Source organism: Corella eumyota, chromosome 2 (assembly GCF_963082875.1).
Source record: "Corella eumyota chromosome 2, kaCorEumy4.1, whole genome shotgun sequence".
Taxonomy (NCBI): domain Eukaryota; kingdom Metazoa; phylum Chordata; class Ascidiacea; order Phlebobranchia; family Corellidae; genus Corella; species Corella eumyota.
In genome coordinates, this window is record NC_137491.1 from 11,543,925 (window position 1) to 11,563,188 (window position 19,264).

At 31.7% G+C, this 19,264-nt stretch overlaps 3 protein-coding genes across 4 annotated transcripts; 1 reads left to right on the top strand and 2 right to left on the bottom strand.

Annotated features, from left to right (window-relative positions):
* The first annotated feature begins 120 nt into the window (after nucleotides 1-120).
* LOC145741181 (uncharacterized) lies at nucleotides 121-8,122 on the top strand. The gene is made up of 18 exons (XM_082558720.1): nucleotides 121-245; nucleotides 586-778; nucleotides 1,183-1,319; nucleotides 1,457-1,578; nucleotides 1,658-1,725; nucleotides 1,893-2,126; nucleotides 2,390-2,723; nucleotides 2,847-3,055; nucleotides 3,209-3,475; nucleotides 3,808-4,035; nucleotides 4,300-4,469; nucleotides 4,643-4,798; nucleotides 4,941-5,071; nucleotides 5,293-5,450; nucleotides 6,323-6,419; nucleotides 6,988-7,096; nucleotides 7,272-7,466; nucleotides 7,835-8,122. The coding sequence occupies exons 1-18, from the start codon at nucleotides 235-237 to the stop codon at nucleotides 8,043-8,045; spliced, it is 3,030 nt and encodes a 1,009-aa protein (XP_082414846.1). The 5' UTR covers nucleotides 121-234; the 3' UTR covers nucleotides 8,046-8,122.
* LOC145741182 (secreted frizzled-related protein 1-like) lies at nucleotides 8,040-13,073 on the bottom strand. Of its 2 annotated transcripts, XM_082558721.1 has the most exons (4): nucleotides 12,519-13,073; nucleotides 11,776-11,838; nucleotides 10,005-10,079; nucleotides 8,040-8,966 (listed from the first exon to the last, which is right to left on the bottom strand). In XM_082558721.1, the coding sequence occupies exons 1-4, from the start codon at nucleotides 13,045-13,047 to the stop codon at nucleotides 8,554-8,556; spliced, it is 1,080 nt and encodes a 359-aa protein (XP_082414847.1). In that variant the 5' UTR covers nucleotides 13,048-13,073; the 3' UTR covers nucleotides 8,040-8,553. The 2 variants fall into 2 exon arrangements, with proteins under 2 accessions (XP_082414847.1, XP_082414848.1); XM_082558722.1 differs by lacking the exon at nucleotides 11,776-11,838.
* Nucleotides 13,074-15,825: 2,752 nt separating this feature from the next.
* On the bottom strand, nucleotides 15,826-18,562 carry LOC145743375 (uncharacterized). The gene is made up of 7 exons (XM_082561320.1): nucleotides 18,388-18,562; nucleotides 18,123-18,224; nucleotides 17,364-17,466; nucleotides 17,078-17,128; nucleotides 16,787-16,920; nucleotides 16,459-16,559; nucleotides 15,826-16,315 (listed from the first exon to the last, which is right to left on the bottom strand). The coding sequence occupies exons 1-7, from the start codon at nucleotides 18,514-18,516 to the stop codon at nucleotides 16,132-16,134; spliced, it is 804 nt and encodes a 267-aa protein (XP_082417446.1). The 5' UTR covers nucleotides 18,517-18,562; the 3' UTR covers nucleotides 15,826-16,131.
* Between the last annotated feature and the right edge of the window lie 702 nt (nucleotides 18,563-19,264).

The following is a 19,264-nucleotide window of genomic DNA, read 5'->3' on the forward strand; positions in this document are numbered from 1 at the left end:
TGACGGTTTTTAAATGGTGATTAATGTATTCAGGAAATAAAAATGACGCACAAACTTATAATGATACAATAAGACCTTACATTTTTTATTCTTGTTTTTACCACAACTATTCTTTGTTAGGTACAAAACGCCCTAGTTTAACAATGTCTAAAATTTATAAATGAATAGCCTGTGTTGCAGTTATGTTTGACTTGTATGAAGAACATTATTTAAGGACAACAGAAAACCTTAATTATGCCAAAAAAGTAAGTGGAAATTTGTTTAAAAAATATTTAAAACTAAAAACGCTACCGCAAGTTAAAATAATTAAATGTTTATTATTTTTATTTTTATGTTAAAGCAAAGTTCGACGGCGTGGCGTAGTGGTCAAAACACTTGGCTTTACTGCAACTCCTGCTGGCCCAATACTTAATCAGCAGCTTAAATATCAAACAATTTTATCTATAATATTCTATACTGCCAAAGGCAACTCAAGGCTGGGTCGGGGTAACATATGTTACTCTATGTTTAGATCGTAGAGTCGACCATCGATAATAAATATATATACAAAAAATACATATAGTCTATATTTGTTTTTTTTTTAAGACGAGAAGTCTGTATAGGGTTTAGAACTTTCCACACAACACCTCCGTCCGTTAATAAATCAGCTGGTTTCGGGTTAGGTCCAGGGCTATGGAAAATTAATGATATCAACTTTAGTGGAAAGTTAACTGAAAATTTAAAAAATATGCAAGAAAGGGGCGAACTGACAGACATAACATTTGTTTACAAAGATACGGTAAATCAAACTTTTTTTTATAAATTTATTAATCATTTTAATAATATTATGCAAAACCGTTTGGTTATGCATATTTGCAAAACTGATTTTTTGTAATCAAAACAGCATACACACCAATGCCCAAAAAACGCGTTTTTGTATGGCGCGTTTTTAAAAAGTTTCCCGAGACTTAAGCGCAATTTTACTTTTAAACCTACGCAATTGCCTAATTGGGAAATAAAGTTTGGTTTAGTATTGTTGTTTTAGCTATAAAGTGTTTATTTGTAAAAAATGACTAAAGCCTAAATTTTGTGTTTATAGGTTATTAGCATTTTATATTTTGAGTTACACTCATAACATAGTGTTATATATATTTGTAGTTAAGGTTTATTTAGTTATTTTACTGTTTATTGGTTTTTTTAAAGGAAGTTGCTGCCAACAGGGCAGTTCTTGCCGCTGTGAGTCCAGTTTTTTGTCAGATTTTCAATAATCGAGAAGGTTTTCTAAACCCCGACGTTGTCTTACCACAAGGAATACTTGCTCTTATACCATTTTTGTATCGGTAAGTAAGTAAGCTTTACATTGTGCATAATGTTAAACCATTTAGTTAAGGTATTATTTAAAAAATCTCCCTGTTTGTTAAATTTTATCTTGCGAAAAAAGAATAAATTTTCCTTTTTTTAACATACATTTTATCAGGGCCCAGACGCAATGTTCCTTGAAAAAAATAACTCGTATAGAAGTTGCGGCTGAAGTTTTCAAAATCGAAATCATCGTCAAGGCATGCCGAAGTATTTTAACTTCACTTAATAACAGAACCCGTAAGTGTATTAGCTTAGATATATTTTGTTCATTTAAATTTTAAAAATAACGCTTTTTAAATTAAGTTATTGCTTTTAGGTGCAATAGAAAAGCACTTGTCTAGTTTGGATGGTTCAAATAAAAGTAGCTTGAATAATTCAAAACAGGTAGGCTATGTAGAAAACACTTTTTTAAAAAATAGATTAGCAATATTATCTTTTTACTATTTTTATTGGTAATTTATTTTATTTTGTAAGAAAAAAAAATTTACCAATCATTTGACATAGCCTACATTTTATTTAATAATTGGTATGAAAACTAAAATTTGCTGCAGAATCTTAGCCCTGCATCCCCCTCCCGCCTTTACAAGCAAGTTGTCGCTTTAGCAAACCACGAAAAAGGTGATTCGATTAAAATAGCTTATCATCATCGCAGGGATAGTAATTTGAACAAGTCAATAGAAAGCCTAAAGAATTTTGGTGACCTTATTGTTCCTAGCATTGTGCAAACCACTGAACACAATATTGATTCAAGCAATCAACGATATAACACAGAGTGTTTACAAGTAGTAAGTTATACGTTTTATATTGAAAAATATTATTTCAGAAAAGAAAACGGCCGATATGTATTTTCCGATTATAATGATTGTAGTAAAAAGTTTGCGTTCGAAAATAACTGAACATAAACTTATAAAATATGTACCACGAGATGACGTTGTTGAGTAAATGTGAATAGAAAGTTAAATGGTGTTAGACGTTTTAAAAGATACCTTTGCTTTATCAAGATAAGTTTTAACATAAACTAAATAATTGTATATTTTATTGTTAACAGGAGAGTGAAGAAACCAATTCAGAAAGTTTAGACAATTTTTTGTCTAACGATATATCCCCATTCCAACGTTCAAACAGTTACAGTTGTCAAAGTAAGTCGAACCGCTTAAAATCTCCAAATTTTCCGACTATTTCTGACGAATTAAACTTAATGAAAAGCGGAGGTACTTGGCCCAGAACCGGGCAGATTTCAAGATCTGAAAGCTCTGCTAGGGTTGCACTTTTCAGGGCAACGTCAGAAGAAGAAGATAAAACAAAGAAATTTTGTCAGGAAACCAAAAAAGACAAAGTCAAATTTGGGTTTCAGTCAAAAAGTATTCCAACTATCTTAACTGGTAAGTATTTGTTTTTAAATAGAAAAAAAAACAATAAAAAACAGTACTTGAGCATATTTTTAAAAAGCATGCTTTAAATTTTTGTTATTTTGTTTTTGCATATTTGAAGTATTTTTATTTCAGGTTTAAATCACCTACGCGAACAACAGCTTTTCTGTGATTTAACTTTAATTGTAGGAACACTGCGTGTGCCCTGCCATCGTGTTATCATTGCAGCAAGTAGTTATGTTTTTCATGCTATTTTAAGCAGAATAAAGTCGAACGAAATTGTTTTGACGAAAATTGACGAAAAATCGTTTTCTGAGATTATTCGATATATCTATACATCACAGGTGATATATGGTAAAAGTATTTAAAAAAAGGTTGTTGTAGTCAAAAAATCTAAGATGGATTTGTAAATAGTTACTAGTATGATATATCATTTAAAAATACGACACTGAAAATGGTAAATGCGGTTTGTAACTTTTGATCTTTAATTTTTTTAGTGTTCCATTGACAAGGAAAACGTGATGAGCATAATGCGAACTGCGACTCGGTTCAAATTCGAATTTATTGTTGAGCAATGTGCTAAATATGTGGACAAGCACTGTCTAAACTTTCACAGCTTCTTCACCTCTGAAAACGTGCTGATAGCTTATAAATTAGCAAAACCATATGGCTGTCAAAGAATGTACGAAGAAAGCCGAAAATTTGCGATTTCTCGTTTTTTTGAAATTATTCCAGAGCCGGCCTTTAAAGAGCTTTCGTCTTTGGTAAAATTTTGTTTTATTATGTTAACCTTTGAAGTTTTCCGGATATTACCATTTGTGGTACTCTTAAATATTTAAATTTAAACATGTTAGGCAAGTGGTTGGATAATAAGCATTTACTTGAATTAGCGTTTGTTATGGTTGCTTAATTCCTTGTTGTTTGCATTCGACTGCTGTAGCTTTGGTTTATTGTAAACCATAAGATTTTAATTTTTCAGTGTTGCCTATTGTATTTGTTATACATGCTTTTTATAAAACCTTTTTCTTTTTTTTCAAATAGACAGTGAATAATCGATTAGTTATTTAATACTAGTTTTCCCTTTTCTGTTATTCAGGAACTGAATCGACTAATCAGCAACGAATATCTCCGTGTTGCTAGACTTCGAAACAGCGAGCTAGAATACAGTTTCTACAAGGCTATCGTTGATTGGCTGACACACAAACTGACGCAACGTGTTCCAATGATGACGTCGCGAATGATGAAGTTCGTCAATTTTAGTAACATGAAAACTGATTTTCTTCGCCAAGTCGTAATGAAAGAAACCCTAGTTATGCTTGATCAGGTATGTTCTTAACATCAACCTTTGTGTTTTGTATATTGTATCTACATGGCACAATCAAGAATTTGATCTTCAAGGGGAACAATCATAATATTATCTTACTATCTGACTTATAACAGTCAACGAGCTTTACAGAGGCGAGTTTCTGCCAGATTTAACGATAAGGCGATTCCTTTGCTTATAAAAATCGCTTTAACTAATATTATGAAAAATAAATATTACTTTTTTGATTTTAATTAAACTACCTAATTTATTTGTTGATATTAGGAAACAAGACATAGAGTCCTTGGAATACTTCGCACACAAATTATTACTGTAGCCTCGCAATCACCGAATAAAACCTCGTCTAATTTAACCTCCAACAGGCGGCATGATTTGGTCGGATTGATGATCACTTCTAGAAATATGGACAAAAAAATAAGAAACGGTATTTATTGGTAAGAAATGACTTCAATAGATAAAAAACATAGCCTAAATTTACAGTTAAAATAACTAACCTCATCTTACAAAAACAAATATAGTTTGCCTCGTTGATACCATCAGTGCATTTGTTTAACTACTACCTTATATCTTAAACAAGTAATGCAAATACAAAAACATTTTGTCATAGTTTGGGGACACCAAGTAGACGGTTGGAGCAATATAAAACTAATGTTAGTCTTCCAATAAGAAGAAATTATTGCGTGGCATCTATGAACGGTTGTTTGTTTGTGGTTGGTGGTGTTTCTGTTGATGGGGACAAGTCAGCTTGCTCCGACGTTTACAAGTAAAAATTTTGATCAATTTATAGGCCAAACCATATTTTTATGATTAGATTTTGCTTTACATTAAGCTAAGTTGTCTTTTGAAATGTATTTTATGATTGCCGTTTTTAGGATTTTATTTATATGTACTTATTTTTATAAAAGGTACGATAATTTTCAATGGTTTCAACTATCAAATATGAAAGTTGCTCGCACCAATTTTGCACTTGTTCCACTGTTTGACAATCTGTATGCTGTTGGTGGATTGACCGGGAACTCGGAAAATATGGAAAAGGGTAAGCAATAAAACTATGTATAAGTATTTAAAAGATGTTAATGTACACTGAAGTTATTGAACTGTTAATAATATAATCTGTAAAACAATTTGCATTTTTTGTGGTCAACTTATGAAACTTTGTTATGATATACTGTTTAAACCAATGTAAAAAACTATACATAAAAACCTAATTTTGCATAATTTATTTCAGTAAAAACTGTTTTTAAATATTTATTATAGCTAATTGTGTAACGGATACCATAGAGCAATTAGATTTAAGCAAGTCTAATGCAAGATGGAAATTAATGCCGAACAGTCTAGCCAACCCCAGCTATTGCCATGCAGCCACACCTTGCACTGTAAATGTTTTACAAAACATCGCTAAAAATAAAAACAAGGTAGAGGTTTAAATACTTACTGTATTAACAGTTTATTGTATTAGCATAATTTTACGTTCTCATATGGCATTAATTGCTTAACGATAATTAAGCCTGTAGGCCTAATCCAGATTTACAGTAATCACTTATATACAGTCGGGTAAGTCAAGCAATGCGAATTAAAATAACTTTATTATGACTTGGAAGGAATATACAAAACACTCTTCAATCTTATAACCCCATAACTAGTCAGGTATAAACTAGTTTATGCTGTTTACAGATGCGTTGTGGCTTAGGTTTAACTTTGGATTGATATGGGCTTAACGTTTCAAGATAAGACTAATATATCCTAAGTTTAAAGCATTGCCTATGCTAAATATACTTAATTTTGTTTTTAAAAAAAGAAGTAAGAATCATTACCGCCTAATTATGTTGTTACATTCTTAACTTTTTTTTTAAGAGTGATTATTCATTTAAATTCAATTCTATTGGAATTCACAATTGTGTATTGCCAATTCGTGTTACTCAAAAAGATAATACACTTCAAAAGTGGTTTTGAAACACAATTTGGGTACTTGAGCACAACAATTGTGGGCATTAATTAGTTTTACATATTTCGTTTGCCTTTTTCTTTAATAAAAGAGTTAAGTTTAAATTGCAAGTGGGGAAATAACGATTCGTGACAAATATTAGATTACAAATCAATTTTGGAATTTTGTTTCCCCCCATTTTGGCAATTTGAAATCGATAGACAATAATATTGAGTAAGTGTGTCATGGCTATTGTCGGCTAATTGCTATAATCTTGTGCCAAAATCACCGGAATCAACCACTTAATCACTGCTGGCACACGTAATTGAAATTAATTTTGCCTTAAAACCATGTTTTTAAAAGTTTAAGCCTACCTCGCCTGGCCGCAAGAAGACGACATTTAAATTTGGGAACGCAAAAGGGGATTCACCGAAACGACAGTTCATGACAGCAGCTGAGTGTAAGTTAAAAGAAAGTTTTTTAAATCAAATATGGCGGATTTTATAAATTAATGCAAGATTTATTTTTAAAATTTTAATTATTTTTTAAGTAAATAAGATTTCGGTTTTGGTGGTCTAGTAAAATAAAATACATGCCACATTACATCTATTTTCAAGTTTTAACACATTTTTGATCAAATTATTTTTAATTTTAATATATTACCTTTTTCAATTTTGGTTGTAAAATTAGTGGTTTTATTTTGCATTAGCGGTATGCGTTTAATCTTTATTATAAAAAATGTTAATTGAATTCGATACCAGGCACGAATAGTCACAGGTTAAAACTTATATAAATTCTTAGTTTTTAAATTAAATATCTTGGTTAGATTTCTCTTTGATCTTGGTGTGTGTTACAGCAATGTTAAATGTTAATTGGGTGAAAATATGCCAAAGGTATTACAAGTTCCACGATGTTGCAATTACTTTAAAAAAATATTAATTTTCAACGGATGTGAGAGTTTTAGTATTTTTGTTAGAATATGTTAATTATAGTTTCAAACCATGTTTAAATTTTTTTGATCTTTGCAGCCATGGATTCGTTAAACTCTGCAGAATGGGTTTCTCATTTCGTGATGTTTATTTGTGGTGGGTTGACGAATCCAACTCAAAACGTAATGTACGACTTTGCAGAAAAAAAGTAGGTTGTCTAATATTTAAGGATAACTGCTTTTTCAGGCCCTCCCTTACTTTTTTATATTAAGGAAAAAGTCAATTTAAATAATTTATGTCAATGGTTATTTGGTTTTAATTAAAGAAATAATAGTATAGGAGGTAAATTTCTTAAAATATTATTTAAAATTTTTTGAGAATAGATTTTTTGATAAATCATCTTTACCTTTACCCTCAACCAACCCCACCATGACATCATCGTCATCTTACCTCTTCCTTCTCTCTTATGACGTCACAGACGGTACAGATTCGCTAAAGATGTTTAAATATGACGTGGTCTACGACCAGTGGATGCGAATTTATCATTCGCTTAAATTTGATTTTGGTCTTCAAAATGTGTAAGTCCTAATTACCAAAGCATTAAATTTCAATTACTGTTAATTTGACCAAAAACTATTTTACCGAATGACTTTTGACCGAAAACTAGCTTACCCTTACCCTACTTTAAATAATGCCCCTCCAAAAACTAGATTTTGGTATAAAAAATGTACCTAAATTTTCAATAAATTTCGTTGTTAAATTTTTGGTCTTCGTGGAAATGTTTATTGGTTAAATGATTTTTGATTACTAGGGCAAACACTTTTTTTTATCCCAAAAAATTTATCCCAAATTTGACAATTTAGTTTTTAATTTAATATTTTTGAAATGACATATAGGAAGATTAATTTTATATATACCTAATTAGCTTTTTATATTTGAATTGTAGAAATCCAATTTTAAATCATCGAATTGGTAAAAATATTTCTTGTTTTTACCAAAATAAAAACGTCCACGTCGCGGCAAAATATCGCGAAAAAGTCTTGATAAATTCATATAATCTTACGTCACTGTGCTGGAATACGTCACGCCATGATCGTGACGTCATGTGTGACGCAATGGAGATTCATTTGTGTGCTATTAACATAACCAAATCGTAGTGCAATTTATTAAATATTGTATTTTACTCGATACGAATTCCTATATACAATAAAAGTTAAATACAAAAAAAAATAAAGTTCACATTAAAAAAGAAAAGCATATTTAAATATTATATATTTAAAAGTCACTGGACTATGAAAATGGGCAACAACTATAACTGCATTTCTAGGGAAGTAAACAGCAAAAAGACATTGAGCATTAGTATAAGGCGTTTAAAATTCCATAGGTTTTATGTATCAATAGATAGGTTATTTTATTAGGACAAACAATAACATTTATTTCAGAATATCTTGTGTTTTATACCATGGCTTTAAAACTAGTAAACATGCGCATGTTATATATGATCTCTTAAGTCGTCACAAAAATGCGTTTGACTAAAATATATTTAATTTACAAACAGCCTTAGTAATGTGTAGTTTGCATTCGACACATAAAGTTGGCGGCCTTTAATTAAAACGTCAAATTTTTACTGAAAATTTGCGCAATCAGTTTAACTTTTTTGTCACCTTATCTTCCGGTTAACGACATCGCGTCCTCTCCGAAGGTCGGGCATTGCCGCCCTTTAAATATTTTTTTACTCGCTTTTGAGTTTAGAATTTTTTTGTTCATTTTGTCCCATGAATGAATTACGGTGATGAGAAATTTGCGGTCGTCTTTGCGGCCCATTATCAAAAAGTTTGTTTTCTTGCCCTTCTTTCCTTTTTTACCCTTCTTGCCCTTTCCCTTGCTGGTCTTGACCGAATCAAGTTGAGGGCAAATGCACCGTTTGGTTCCGTTCAAGTGAAACTTTAATTGCTTGCGCTTTATGTCAGCCTTTTTAATCGAACCAAGCTTGTAAGCCTTTTTCTTTCGTTCAGGTTGGATTTCTCGAATCCCCTTGCTCTTTTTAATCTTTAATTTTCGAACACGGATCTTCAAAACTGCAAGAAAAATAAGAAAATCAAAAAACAGAAATTTTTTATTAGTTACATAAGACCAATTACAAATACACAATGTTATAAGAAAATAATGGCGAATGATGCTATCAAGTCTTAAATGGTAGCAGATAATTATTGACTTTTAAAAACACTCCATCTATCAATCATGCGCTAATCTCGGTCGTTCACGCCGCAATTTCCCCCTAAGGGTTTTGTCTGCTTCTCAACGTTGTTTACGCTGCTAATATTTTGTAATCCCCTTGCCAAATTATCACGGATATTTAACGTGTTTACTGATTTTGTGTATGTTTACATATTGCGAATTAAAGTTTATATTGACTTGGTAAGTTCATTATAAAATAACTAGTGGGGCGTTCCTATGTTGTTTTTTTAAGGACTTTGTAGAGTGTCGTTTTCTATATTTAATAAAAATGGTGGTCACGACTTAAAAGTGGGGTCTTACTATGTGCATAAGTTAAATTTGAATTTTAAATCAGATTTTTTTATATTTTTAACATCGACACTGGCCTTACATTAAAGCTGGCTTTACAAAGACCGAAGCTTTGTGTTTATCAATTTATGGTCGGGTTATTGTTAGAAACACTTTTTAAGCTAAGGTTATTTTGGGTGTTAAAAGTCTATTTACACTCTGGGGGTGATAACAGCAAAAAACAGATGTTTTTAAACAACAATCCCAAAATATTTCGCACATTTGGTAAGGCCTGATAAACAAATTCGAACCCTAACCCTACTTTATCTGAACTGCTACCACTTTTGACTTAAATACAAATGTTTATAAAACACTGCATAAAACGTGACATTACCCCATAATATAGGTTAGTAACGTTTAAGGTGTGTACAAATATATAGGGCGGCCCGTGGAGAAACGAACATGGGTTGCAATTAATTGTTGACAGGTTTGTTATTGCTTGCAATATTTAGCATGAAATAAACGTTACTAAAACGCACCTGGGTGGCCTTATATTTTTACTGGTCACGTGTTTTTGGATTTTTTTAAATGTAAAAATAATTATAACTTACCAAACTCGCTGGCACAGAAGTTGTCCAATAAAGTTCCGTTGTGTAGTTCTGTCCGACAAGGAGCACATATATTACCTAAATAAAAACATGGAATTATTAAAGGTCCTGATCGAATTTTGGATTTATTAGGGTATTGATTTTGACTTAGTCACATGTCGTGTTTGTTTTATTTGTGTTCAAAGCTTTGAATAGTTAATGTATAACAAAACACAAATAGCATTTGCGCAATAAAATTTTGGACAAGATGATTGTGTAACTGTGGTGCCTTATAAATTAATTTTATATATTTGAATTTGAAAAGATTGCTAAAAATAATATTATGCCATTAATATTTACAATCTTGACCGTCATAAAATTCGTTAAAAAAACGTTGAACCATGTATAAAATGTCGCGTCAACAAACTTGAAATTCGACTGCTAAGTCGTAGAAACAAAACATTTCAAATGGCAAACTTGTAAAGTGTTTATCATATCGCGAAATATTTTACTTGATTACAACGCAGACGACAAGGCAACTATTGTAGCGAACATTTCGATAAAATCGCCAGATAAGATCGCAGTTTATGGCGAGCTTTCTTATTTCCTGTGCTTATGACAATAATTAACGGCTCCGGCTGCAAGGCTACGCAAATGTTGACGGTTTAAGGGCTAAACAATCACATCAACACGCGGTTAAAAGTGTGATTTATGGCAATTATTCCAAGAGGTTAGGCGTAATGCCATTGTATTTTCATTACCGTAATTACTTAGTCGCATATTAGTCGTTAATAAGGCACTTTACCACCCGCGCTCTTATGTTATTAATGTAAACTCACATTTACGCTAATCCACTTACGAATTTGGCCCTAGGGCACCTTTGTCTGTCCAAACATTGAACCGTTTAAGCCATAAAATATAAATCTCATGGAATATGATAGCATGTCAAAGGCCTGATTTTGACTAATTATTGCCACGTGTGGTTTTGCAAATGCGTAAAATTGTAATCCAAATACAAAGGCAACGTTAACCAAATACAGACCAAGAAATAGCAATAAATTAAAAATCTCAAGACCACAACTGTATCGAAAATTCGAAAACAATTTAAATCACCTAATGAGAAAGGAACGTATTTAACCTTAATCGATTAAAACGCCTATTCCTAAATCGCCCTATATCGAACAATGTTGTTGTTCATTTTGCTATATCTTACGCACGAATTTTTGTGCCGCTACGTTTATAACCATGTCAAAAGTTAAAGTGGAAACTATCAAATTTTACGTTACTTAACAAAACTGACGTAATTTGCGCAGGAAATTAACTCTCAAATGTCTTCCTATAATGTTGCGTGACAACCAAAGCTTCCTAACTCAAATAATAGGTTATCTATTTCAAGTATGTTTAACACCAGTTTAACCAAATTTTAATACTACAGATGACCACCTTTTAAGTATATATACTCATATTAAAAGAATATTAATTTACAAGACGTTTTTGTTGTGTAATGTTAATGTCTTAGTACTTGTTTATAATTGGAAGTTTGTACAAACATGATAATTACACTTTGAACCATTACTTAACAATTATTAATGACATTGTTTAGCAATTGGAATGTCAAAAATTTTAGATACAACAAACAAGTACTTAATGTCAATTGTAAATCAAATGATATCCCTAAGGAAATTTAGTTGTAGCTTTTAACTTCATGTTAAGTTTAAAATACAGAAAATTATTTAATTCAAGAAATTAAAATACAAAAAACTATTTAAGTTAAAAAGTTGGAAAAGAAACTCACTTGAATTTGTTAGTAAAATAGTTTTAGGAGTAGTTAGTTCGCTGGGTGATTCGGTCGTGAGAACTAAAGAAAAGAAAGAAAAGAGGATAAAGATTAGGTAAAAAGGAAAGGAGTTTGTTAATTAGAACCCTACTTGACATCAGTGTCAAGATAAAAATCTATTTTTAATACATTGCCACTCAGTGCTTGCCTAATTTAGAAAGGGGTGCCATATTTTTCCCTTTTGGGGGACCTATAACCCAAGGTTCCGCCCACCTTTAGTCCTTATGTCTAGCCAACCCCATGCTAGATTCGGAAGAGTTAATAATGTCACCAAAAATCGACACGGACAATTAATATCGCGCCTCAAAAAACAAACTGTCGTAATACGCGGGACAATTAAACTGGGTAATGTTTCTCCCCTTAAGTTACTAATACTGGGCTCGGCACGCCTAGTAGCACTTTGCTTTTTGCGTGTGTGCATTGACACGACACGCGTTCGCCTAAGGAAAGGGCATGTCAATCAAAATTGAAAAGTGACTGACGGTAGCGTGGGCGTGTTGCTTATAGTCACTCTGGAACGAACATGCATTTCACCTTAACGACTATCCCCATTCCACATGGAAAATTATCACAGTTTCCCATTAAAGTAAAAATAGAAGGGACCCAATTCTTTAACACAACCCTATTTACGCCTTATAAGTACACAAAATTATACTGGTAGACACCTACATTTGAAAATAAAAATAAGTAAAATAACTTACTGTCTACTTTTCGTGGTGGAGGGGTAGCGGTTGTGTTTCCAGGGTGAACACATGGTTCCTGGTCTTTAAACTTGCTGCAATTCAGCATTTCAGGCCAAGGAAAGCCGTGCTGATTCATAATCGGTTTGCAGTGGTTTTCAACGGTCTTGCACAGCGACCGGCACGGCGGAATTGGCCCTGGGATCGGTAGTTCGGTTAAGCAAACCGGTGCAAACAGAGAGCATAGAAAAACCTCTAAATGTGGGTGACATTTTGTGTTTGAAAGGGGTACAAAGCTGCTAGCCTGTTGTTGCACCTCCTCGATTTTGTCGTGGTGTAATAAATTGGGTAGCACCATCTTTTTGTACTGCAGGTCCTTGCACAAACTTAAACCTGGCGGTATTGGAACACATTTTTGGGGCTGGCCCACCCCCACAAAGCCTCGATCAAAAAAACTGTCTTGAGCAGAAACTTGATTTTGGCATAAAATTAATAACCCCAGAAATCGAAATACATAGCAGATAAATTTATAATAACGTAATTTATTCATATTTATTGATAAAAAGTTTCGATATAGCACCTGTAAAAGAAAGCAATTTAATAGAAGTTACATAACAATAATATTGAAATGAACAATTTCTTATCTATAGACGTAAACAACTCCTACCAATTACAACTACGTTTACTTTAACTGGGATAACATTGTGTTACCAAACCTAAATATTTACTAAAATATTAAAAAACCGTCATTTTTTTGGCAAGCCTTATTACGATCTAAGATTTGACTTTCTCTATTGGCGTTAAAAGGCAAAATCTTGCCTGAGATTTGCTTTGATGTGGGTATAATTATCATCCTCATGGGCCTACTACAACTTGCGTCATAAGCGCTCCAATTACACTTGAACAAGGCACTAAAATTCGCTTTACTGGAATCCAAACGTGTTCAAGAACGCTCAAGTTCGGCCAACTTGAAGAAATCCACGCCAGACAGAAAATATTAGCTCTGTGACGCGCCAGGAACAATAATTATTACATGAACACGTCATATATATGTAAACGCGACTGTGATTTCATTTTAAACTTAAACAAATTTATTACATCGAGTTAAACCAACAAAGTCACGTGCCAAGGCCGCTCAAGCGTGTTCACCTTCCCAGATTGGGGTTAAAGTATAACAAAATTCACAACACTACGTAAATATTAGAAAAAAAACGAGCTAGACTAACCTCTTAAAACTCAGTCCCGCTTATTACAAACCGCGCAATGATTTTGAGCAAATTCGTCGTACTAAGAAAATTTAAACAAAATGTCAGACATAATAAGGAAAGCGTTGTTTTCCTCCCTTTCCTATCTCATTCACACCCATGAGTCAAGGGCAGCTGTCGACTAAATAATTACCGCTTAACATTACTCGAGACGCCACTATCCATAAACGTCACTCGGCTGACAGCATGATTAAAACGATCGTCTTTAATCAATTTTATTCTTGTCTGTATGATGATTATTCATGATTGAGGAATTCTATACCCATTGCGTATACCTGTGTTTATTTAACACCTTTTATAGGATTGTTTTTACCATGTTAGAGATCCTTAAAGCTACTTGATTTTTTATATTAGTTAAGCAGTGATTACAATAACCAAAATCCCCTTCTTGACTTAAAATTCACTTAGTTGTTTTTAAATTTTGGTTCTGTTTTCACCCTTCGCTAACGGATAGTTGAGATTCTTAGCCTAACCGTCTAACGCTGATTGATTTCACCAGCAATTAATTCTTAAATCTTTTCCTGTCTCGTTAGCTTTCGCCTTATCTTGCTTTAACTGGCTGCGGGTAAAGCAAGAAAAAACGAAGAATTTTCACATTATCTTTGAGGCATCTAACCACGTTTTTTTTTGCCGACTGAAAGAATTCTGTAGTGCAAACGATAGTCATTAACGCGCAGATAAAAAGTAAAGAAAAAGTTTCCCGTATTCGCGGGTTGCCAAAATCAATCGAGCCATGTCGATTTACGCAAATAGGGAGCAAAACGGATCGATCTTAAAAATCTAAAGAAAAATTTATCAGATCTAGTGAGACATTACTAAGCATATATGCTTTGGTTGTTTCTCTTTATACAGAATACGACTTTCACTGCGGGTGTTAACAAAATCTATACACACTTTAGTACCTGCTGAAGTGATTAATTACCTTAGCCTAACAAACAGCCAAACCTAGTTCAACGTAAATTGAAATTGAATTCGAAATCTTACCAAGCAAGTATGTCTTAATCCGCTTAGCTTGGTACTAGGCCTATCTGATTACTGCAACGTGCATTGAGTCCCCTGGTTCCTTATATTGACAATCAAGTGGATTTGTTTGTTTAAATAGCGATCCGCAATTACTGGCTTCTGTTTTTTCGCTGGCGATAATCGTTTACAATATTTGCACATTCGACCTAATTCCCCAACGTTGATAAACATGCAAACAACTAAAAGAATATCAAGTAGTTATTTGATTACCGGGGGTTGTTTTTATCTTTAAAGCAAATAGATGGATAATTGATATAATCAAGGAACTGTCTAAATCGGATTTATACGCAACAAATACATAAACATAAAAAGCAAGATTTTTTTGTTTTTTATCAACATGATTTTATTAGATTATTATTAAAACAATATGCTATTTATTGAAGGTATTATTTATGGTCTATGACGTTGACGTAAATGCGTAGGTGTACGAGTCAGAAAACATAATGTTTGTTTATTGTTTACTGCATGAATATTTTACTTAGTATTCGATTTTATATTGTGTTGTTAAAAATTTATCACAAAGCATAAAATAAATATTAAATATTATATCTTTTTATTTTAATTTATTATTAAGTTTGTATATTATCTTAATAATAGTAAAATGAGCTATATCATTTTTATTTTTTCTTATGTTACTACGTAAGCAAATCATTTAAACATGTATACTAACTATTACAAATTTTAATATTTAAAAACTAATCCATGCTGTAAACACAATTTTGTTTACAATAGTGGAAATAATTTTTATTTGGGAGATAGGAACGGAAGGTCGCATTTACAGTTCTTTAGCACCACCTAGCGAATTTATATTTGAAAATTGTTGGCTATTTTATTCGCTCATGACATCGAAGTAAAAGCCGAGAGGTTTTGAGAAGCCACACTAACCCGTGTTTCAGCATGGCCTTTACTGATAGCTTTAAAATACGTCACTACAAAGCATCCTTTCCTAATAAAAAATGAAACACCTTATGGCGATACAAAATCTTTGTTAAATCTTTCTATGAATTCGTTTAAAGTTATTATTAGCATAACAATTTTTAATAATATTGTTTATTAACATGAACTTTATCATACAAAAAAATACAAAATGAACTCTATTTTGATTACTACACTACACTGCACATCTATAAAAAAAATTGCATTTAAAAAAAACAACAATTAAATTTTATACGTAGCTGGTGTATACAACTATTTTTATCAAAAAAGGTACACAAAATTTTAAAGATACGTATTTAAGGTCATTACTAGCAAAATGTTTTTTTCGATTTGTACAAAAAACAAGCAGACTGTAATTTTATCATAAAAGTGAATGAGTCAAATCAAAATTTCGTAATTTCAAGGTAAACTTAGTTAAAAGAATACTTTTGCATAAAAATTGCGCCAAAATACATTCTTGTTCGGTCAAAATCATAATCCTGCAGATCGATGATCGGCTCTGTTCTTTTCAGAACTAGCTCTTGGCCTTCTTTTAGATAAAACAGGCCACCATGATATCCACTTTCTTTGCTTCGGTCTACGTCGCCATCCCGCCTTATTAGTAAAAAAATATAATTTACTAATTGGTAGGCTTGTGATTAAAATGTCGACTAAGTAATAAGCCTTACTACAGTGTACTTGCTAGACATGTATTAGATTAAAAAGTAATAAAAAGAACAACATTTCTGTATGCTTACAATGTTTTAACAGTAGACATTAGGGTTCTATCCCGGTTCCTACGGTCTCTAACAACAGTTTTAAAACCGAATATTTGATACGCTAATCCTTGTATTGTTACCTAAAAAGGGTTTGAAAACAGTTATTACACAAAAAAATAAAAAAATTGGCACTAACAAAGTTGATTCTAAAATTAGGCAACCGCTTGTGGGAGCCAAAGGGTCATAGCTTGGCGTACTACACGTTTGTTGCGCAATTTTGCTTTGGTATGTTTAAAATAAACAAGATTAATATTGTTGGTTTATCAAAAATACAAATCTAATAGTGAAATCTAGTAAAAAGGATTACCTGTGCGTAAACGAAATAGTATCCAGACTCAGTAATACGGATGGCTCTTACATTAAGACCATTGGGGGCCAGAGCTACCTTCATTTGACATGCAGCTGTTCGACCAAAATCTTTGGTAAGTGGAAAATATTCGTCTGTTGGGAAAAAAATAATAACCAAACATTAAAGATCATGATTTTTGTATATTAGTTTTCAACATTTGAAGTTAATAGAACATACAATTTTCTAAATACTAATATCCCATTCATATGCATTTTACAAATTACTTGAACCGATTAAACATGTGTTTACCAAGTGTATCTCTTTCAGTTCTTCCACCATCTCCAACTAAATGACAGCCATCTAACAAAATGTATTTGTTTAAAGCTTAGTTTTTATCGTATTAATTGTACTTGAAAACAGCATTAAGAAATAATATTACTACTATCCTAAACCGACAAATGGGAATTTTAACACGGTTCGAACCGTTTCGAATAATAAATTAAATATATAATGGATTTAACAGTAATGTAAAGATAAATATTTATTGTAAACAAACACCAAGTTTTCCATAAATTCAGTAAATAAACTCGCTTACAGATTTTTCGTCTTCCCTTCCCGCTTTTGGCACTTCTTTTTACTCGTTCTACCCCCTCGTTTTTATCTTCGTTCAACTGAGTTAGTTCGTTAGCTTCTGACTTCTAAAAATCAAATCGAATTACAAAATTACCAGTTTAAACACGAAACTAGGTTAAAGTGTTTTGATATTTTGTAAAGGTCAACGGGTTCTAGCCTTTTTTGTCATTAAAATAATAGCTATAGTGATGATTTGATCCGGAACGCAATCGTGTAGTATCGCATTTACAATTCCTTGAAATGAATTTAAATTATATTGTTGGTAAACCTGAAGAATGTGAACCCTGGCTTGCGTTCGTATTTACGCAAACTTTGTTTTTTTTGTTAAAAGGTTTTAAAACCAAGGTGCGTGCGGACAGTGAGTTTAATGGCTTAACGCGATACAAAAGACTGCCTTAAGTACCTATCCAACCATCGCAAAAATTTGCATCTAACAAATTACGACCCTATAATCAAACAGAAGCCTTTGTTTAACATCCGTTTTACTATAAATTCTATGCATTAATTAAGTCTATAAATTTTGAATTTGTTTGACTTCTGCTAAAAGTTCATATCAGTGCAAATATCAACGCAATAAAATTTTAGCAATTCTTGCGATTTGGTTAAATATTAACAAAAAGTATTTACTTTTAAGACAATAATATTATGCACAGCGTAAACTTTCTAACTGCGTTAATTATCGTATTGATCATTAATTTATTTTGCATAATTATATACAAACCTTTTCTATGTTTAGTTGAAAATCTTCAGGATTTGAATCGGAAAAACTAGATTCTGCCAATTGCAGTTCAACCTCGTTAATTCGTTTTTCCAGCGTGTAAATCTTTGCAAAAAAGAATTATCTTAGCTTTTAGTTATATTGATTTTCCATTATATTTGGACATAACTATTATTTTAAAGAGCTTCAACAATTTTCATTGGTTACCATCATATTTGCAACTGTTAACATTAAAATTTACCAGCTTGTTCCTTTTTATGTAAATTACCTTTGCAAATAACAGCAAAAAGATGGAGAAAATTGAAAACAGAAAAAACAGAATGCCGATGGTTAAAGATTTTTTGCATTGAATTTGCATAACATCTGGCCTCGCAGTTGTCATTTTACGGTATTCCATTGCTTACGTACTAAAGCCTAGAATTAAATGCAAGCTTTGTATGGGTAAATCTAAATTCAAAAAAAGAAAATTTGTAATTTAAATTTAGTTTTTAAAGTTAATTTAAATTAAATATATTAAACGCCACTGCCAACTCAAATAACATTATCTGTCGTCTGTCTAAGGTTTATACGACTTATTTTGCATGCTTCAATTCACATTTAAAACGCGGGGATAACTTTTTAAGAACGTTGACTTAAATTATAACAAAGCAAGCAACGTCCTGGCCTTATAAAACTGTATTTAGATTGATATTTTAAAGATAGCTGGTTGCCTTTAATTCTAAATAATAACAGGTTGTCTAAGCCTTAAATGTCGTAAATGGAGCTTGGTCTGAAGAACAACGTTAAGTAAAGTCACGTGACGACAAACATGAAGTTTGCCTTACCATTTAAGTCATAGCTAAATGCAAAATAATACTCTCGGCATTTACAAACATTTTCAAAAATGAATTATAGTAAATTTGTGTTTGATTTGTTTCAAATAGAACAATTTATATTGAAAAATATTGATTTTTTTTCTGAAGTAAAACTTTTTTTACATGTGTATTAGATTATTTTGACTTAAAATTTAAATTTTGACTTAAAAAAAAAAGTTATATGCAATCTTTTAAAATATATATTAAAATAAAATAAATTTAAAACTACTTTTTTATTTTGTTTTTTGTTTCAGGACTTGGCCTTTAATTTAATTTTTTTAAAACATTTAA

Coding starts and splice junctions, on each gene's coding strand:
- LOC145743375 (XM_082561320.1), bottom strand. CDS start 18,516: ATGGAATACCGTAAAATGACAACTGCGAGGCCAGATGTTATGCAAATT. Junction 16,921..17,077: donor AACTGAAAGAGATACACTTG/GTAAACACATGT, acceptor TTTTCCCAACAG/ACGAATATTTTCCACTTACC. Junction 16,560..16,786: donor ACTATTTCGTTTACGCACAG/GTAATCCTTTTT, acceptor AACCCTTTTTAG/GTAACAATACAAGGATTAGC.
- LOC145741181 (XM_082558720.1), top strand. Junction 1,320..1,456: donor CTTATACCATTTTTGTATCG/GTAAGTAAGTAA, acceptor ACATTTTATCAG/GGCCCAGACGCAATGTTCCT. Junction 4,799..4,940: donor GCTTGCTCCGACGTTTACAA/GTAAAAATTTTG, acceptor TTTTTATAAAAG/GTACGATAATTTTCAATGGT.
- LOC145741182 (XM_082558721.1), bottom strand. CDS start 13,047: ATGAATAAATTACGTTATTATAAATTTATCTGCTATGTATTTCGATTT. Junction 10,080..11,775: donor TATTTTACTAACAAATTCAA/GTGAGTTTCTTT, acceptor GTTTTTATTTAG/GTAATATATGTGCTCCTTGT. Junction 8,967..10,004: donor CTTCTGTGCCAGCGAGTTTG/GTAAGTTATAAT, acceptor TTTTTCTTGCAG/TTTTGAAGATCCGTGTTCGA.